Source organism: Montipora capricornis, chromosome 4 (assembly GCF_036669925.1).
Source record: "Montipora capricornis isolate CH-2021 chromosome 4, ASM3666992v2, whole genome shotgun sequence".
NCBI classification, from domain to species: Eukaryota; Metazoa; Cnidaria; class Anthozoa; order Scleractinia; family Acroporidae; genus Montipora; species Montipora capricornis.
The window spans coordinates 6,435,220-6,440,219 of NC_090886.1; the positions used below are offsets into that span (position 1 = coordinate 6,435,220).

The 5,000-nt window shown below is 40.7% G+C and overlaps 2 protein-coding genes across 4 annotated transcripts in view; one reads left to right on the forward strand and one right to left on the reverse strand.

Moving 5' to 3' along the window:
• LOC138045404 (uncharacterized) overlaps positions 1–5,000 on the reverse strand; it is a 154,780-nt gene that overhangs the window by 65,657 nt on the left and 84,123 nt on the right. The gene's annotated exons all lie outside the window — the stretch shown is intronic.
• The window catches only part of LOC138045374 (uncharacterized), a 13,901-nt gene that overhangs the window by 8,073 nt on the left and 828 nt on the right, over positions 1–5,000 (forward strand). For all 3 annotated transcript variants that reach the window (XM_068891844.1, XM_068891843.1, XM_068891845.1), the window contains exons 5-6: positions 1,564–1,713; positions 3,480–5,000. The exon at positions 3,480–5,000 is cut by the window's right edge and continues 828 nt beyond it. In XM_068891844.1, coding sequence (XP_068747945.1) covers positions 1,564–1,713; positions 3,480–4,060 — 731 coding nt within the window. In that variant the 3' untranslated portion in view covers positions 4,061–5,000. The remainder of the gene's footprint in view (positions 1–1,563; positions 1,714–3,479) is intronic.

Sequence of the window (5,000 nt, forward strand, 5' to 3'; positions counted from 1 at the left end):
CTTGTTTTTGCTTCATCTCTGCTGTCCAAAGGCATTGCTGACACACGTAACTGAGAATTTTCCTAGTCCAATACCCATTGTCTTCTCATCATTGTATTTTCTATTACCTCACATTCACGTTGTTATTTAATCAGTACTCATGCATTTTATTAGCTATCTTTATATAACACCGACTAGCGGTTCACTTGTATTCACAACTGACGATGGATGTCGATCATCCGAAACATGTTTTGTAAATTTAAAATTGTGTGTTTCTATTTGAAAGTAAAGTTTTGCAATAATAAGAAGATAATTAAGCAAGGGGCAGGATCCTCTTATGATACCTACAATTATATCGTTTTTTAGTAAGACAAATTCTCTCCTTCGTGATGGAAAACCAATACTGTTCAGTCATCGTCGTTCTTGCTTAAGGTCCCTAGTTTCTAAGCCGTAAAAAAATCGCTTAAGAATCGACAACGGCTACGGCTACGGCTACGGCCACGGCAACGCCCGGACTGAGGGACCTTAAGATCTCATGTACGACGGCCGGCGACGGTGACGTCGTCGACGGAAATGTCACGTCAAATTATAACTCTGCACCGTCGTAAGTCTTTCACGATTATTCCATTTCGTTCACGTCGCGCAATGTGGGCGAAGTATCCTAAAAATAAATTGGTACGAGCGGTTTCAGGTTAAAACTAGAGAATGAAAGGTTTGCATTTTTGCGCTCGCGTTGTCGTCAAAACCTCAAATTTGGTGATTTCACGTCGTTGTTGTGAAAAGTACCGGAAAAACATGCGCTAAAATGCGTGCGCACGTGCAGCGCGATTATTTTTCCTCTTTTAACCAATGATATTGTTGCTTTGTGGCGTACTCGTTGACGACCGCGTCGTAGACTTTACGATCTACGACGCGGTCGTCAAGGAAACGCCGCGAAACAACAATTTCATTGGTTAAAAGAGGAAAAGTAATCGTGCTGCACGTGCGCACGCATTTTAGCGCAAATTCGTGCGGTACTCTGCACAACAACAACAACCTGAAATCACCAAATTTGAGGTATTGAGGACAACGCGAGCGCACAAATGTGAATCAACAATTCTCTATTTTTACTCCGCTCGTACCAATTTATTTTTAGGACACTTCGTGCTGCACGTGTGGCACTCCTTTTAGCACAACGACGTGAAATCACCAAGTTTGAGGTTTTGACGACAACGCAAGATTACAAATGAATCTTTCATTCTCTGTTTTTACTTTGAAACCGCTCGTACCGTTTTATTTTTAGGATATTTCGCCTACATTGTACGACGCGAACGACATGGAATAATCGCGAAAGACTTAACGATATTGTAGTTATATTTTGAGCTGACGTATTCGTGGACGTCGCTGTCTTAGATTTTAAAGTCCATACTGTCTATTATTGCTTTAAAGAAGAGAAAACGCATTTTATAACATTTATTTATCGCACTCTGCGAAACTTGAAATAACCAAATTTACTGTTAGACGACAACTCCTGAAAAGCGTCAAGAAACTCAGCTTCTGTCTTTTTCCCAAATTGACGTTTTGTGTGTTTTATCGCATCTACAGGGAAGAAACGCGACAACGATAAAGTTTGGATTCTAAAAGTAGTTGTCGCAGCGGTCTCCTTCATTTTGGCTTTAATGGTAGCTTTGCTTTGCTACCTTGTCAGGCGTCAAAGAAGGCGGAAGAGGAAAATGGCCTACCTTGCTCAGAAATGTGAGTAAATCAGAATAGTCCATTTTACAGTTGTGTGCTTAGTTACCTGTCCTGTGAATGAAAGTGAGGCTGGAGTTGACCTTGTTTTGATAGAAACCTCACTGCTTTTCTTATGTAAATTCTTACTAATTAGCATGACAACAACATCATTATCATAAGAAAAGGAGGGAGGTCTGTATCATAACAAGGTCAACACCAGCCTCACTTTCATTTAAGTCGCAAAAGAAAATGGCGTCAGGTTAGGGAAAAGTAACAACGTTTTAATTCAGAGTTCGTAAGTTTCCACGAGTGCTAGCATGTCAATCATAGTTGTCATTTGTCAACCAATAACGTTAATGTGGGCGGCGCTAGTGAGCTATGACAAGACATAAACACGATAGGAAGAAAACACAGTCATTTGCACGTATTGAGCGAGAGATTGGTATTAATTCAAAGGATTTTTGATGTTTTAAACTCTGAAAGATGTAGCTAGTGTTAATTCGAGTTTTAAAAGGCCAACACGTTTTTGGTTTGGATATGAAATTATACGCGGCGGTAGGGCTTCTGATGAAAATACCGATGTAAATCACAATAATGAGTCTTGAAGGGTATCTCACGGTTTTGATGTCCGGAATAACACAAACTTTCTACGTCGCCTAGATCTTTCTTTTGATCTTCTAGAAAACGTATTTATCGAAAATTTAAAAACCCACTGATTCCAAGCCATTTCTCGTAATTACTTGGAATATACCACCCAATACACCGATAGATAATTTCAGACTTGACAACTTGACACAGAAAACGTCTAGTATTACTCATTGGGTGATTTTAATTGTAATTTGGGCTTGTCAATTCTTGATCACAAATCAAACTTGCTAACTTTACTAATATCTCTGGGCCCAGTTGTTCAAACGATGGATAGCGCTATCTGCTGGATAAAGAGCTATTCAGTGGATAAGTCAGCAAAACCAATTGCGCTATCCAAAGGGTAGTGATTTATCCGGTGGGTAACGCCGGTTATCCACCTTTTGAACAACTGGCGCCTTATCTATATAGTCTGCATCAATTAAATGACGAACCCACTCGAATCACTGAAACTTCTTCCATAATGATTGACTAGAAGCACATCGATACATAAATGTCTTCATTTCATTCAATTCACCGGAGTTAACATGAAAAACCTCTTTCAGTACAATCGCGAAATAGAATCCCCTTTTGAAGTGACAAATGCAATAGCTGAAAAGTTCCACGTCATTCAAAACCAACAAACAAACATGCAAACCAACGTTTATTTTCCTTCTCTAAAATTGCCACGAAAATATGGAATTGTATCAGGCATCCCCTCTGAACTTCGCCGCCAGCTTTGGAAATCGACAAGAGTTACAAAAACAAGAATTACACAAACAAACGCCTCGTACATAAGAGAGAAAAAAATGTTCTGAAAATGATTTGACATATTACACAAATATAAGTGCTACACGGCCAACGTTTGCAAAAACGTAATCGTTCCTTGTATTTGTACATGTTCATTGCTGTGACTTAAACATCGTCAGTTCCCACTGCTCCGTTCGAGGCGTTTGTTTGTGTAATTCTTGTTTGTGTAACTCTTGTCAATTTCTAAGTGCCTTTTTGTTTAATTTGTTGTGAGAGGCAGTAATATTTTCGTAGTGTAAGTGTCCCGCCTTGAATAGCTGTGCTAACTGTGGGCTACTATGGTCTTTTTACATGTTTGTACAATCATTATTTCTTTTCAATTAAATGAAAGTGAATGTGTTTTATTCTCACAGATGCTCAAGGAGGACCCGATTATCAGTTCAGCCACGATGTCTTTGTGTCGTACAGCTCTAAAGACTACGACTGGGTCAAAGACAATTTGCAACCTCTTTTTGATGGAAACAACATCAATTACATCATTCACTCCCGCGACTTCATTCCCGGCAAAGCGTTTTTCGATAACATGGCGGACAGTGTGTACACCAGTCGCAAAGTGATTCTTGTCATGTCAAAAAACTATCTATCCAGCGGTTTTTGCAAAGATGAGATGCACATGGCGCTTTTCAGAGCTGCGCGGAACGACGAAAAGGGATCCTTGATCGTGGTGAAGATTGATGACGTAAAACCGCAGGATATACCGAAGAGTCTTCGTCACAAGACCTTCATCGACTACACCAGCAAAGAGGAAGCGGCCACATGGAAAATTAGAATACTGGAATTTGTTTCGTCCAAGAACAGATCATTGAGTGTTTCGGCAGACGGAGAATTGGTGGGCACATCGGATACCATCTCGCTCATCCTAAACAAATTCAAACTGAAAAGGAAGAAAAATCAGAACGTTACGGGAGAGTCCAATTATCAGGCTTGCGAATAAAAGTTTATTGTAAAACGAAAGTGCACCCAGAATAAAGCCATTTCGTGGTTTGCACTCACGTGACTGGGTGGCCATGTTGACGTACAAAACAAAAGCAAAATGTCGCTCGCGTTTTGCATAATAATAGAGCCAAATCTCCAGGCGACTTTTTGGCTATTGTTCAGTACAGTGTCAGTACATACACCAGCATGACTTAAATATCAGAGGGTAACGTGAAGTGCTAGTTTTCTACCCATATAGAGCATGTGAGCGTTAGCCCTACTAATGGAAATGGGCCCACACAAGGACAGAAAAAAACTCTGCCAAGGGTAAGAATTGAACTCGCTTAGATGACCGCTGCTCTACCGACTGAGCTACAAGGTCAGACGGGAGCAGGCCGTGGAAACTAAAGATGTTGAAGTCACGGCAATGAACATGTACAAGTACAAGGAAAGGTTACGTTTATACAAACGTTGGCCGTGTAGCACTTATGTTTTAAACAGAGTTACGGTAACTGAATAGAGTGTAATGTGAAGTGCTAGATTTCAATCCCATATGAACCATGTGAGCGTTAGCCCTACTGATGGAAATGGGCCCACACAAGGACAGAGAAAAACTCTGACCAGGGTGGGAATTGAACCCACGACCTTGGGGTTAGATCTCCGCCGCTCTACCGACGGAGCTACAAGGTCAGACGGGAGCAGGTATTGGAAATTTAAGATGTAAATATCACGGCAATGAATATGTACAAGTGCAAGCAAGGATTACGTTTTTGCAAACGTTGGTCGTGTAGCACTTATAATTGAACAGACTCAACTCCCACCCTGGTCAGAGTTTTTCTCTGTCCTTGTGTGGGCCCATTTCCATCAGTAGGGCTAACGCTCACGTGGTCTATATGGGTAGAAAACTAGCACTTCACGTAACCCTCCAATAGTTAAGTCTGTTGAAATATAAGTTCTAC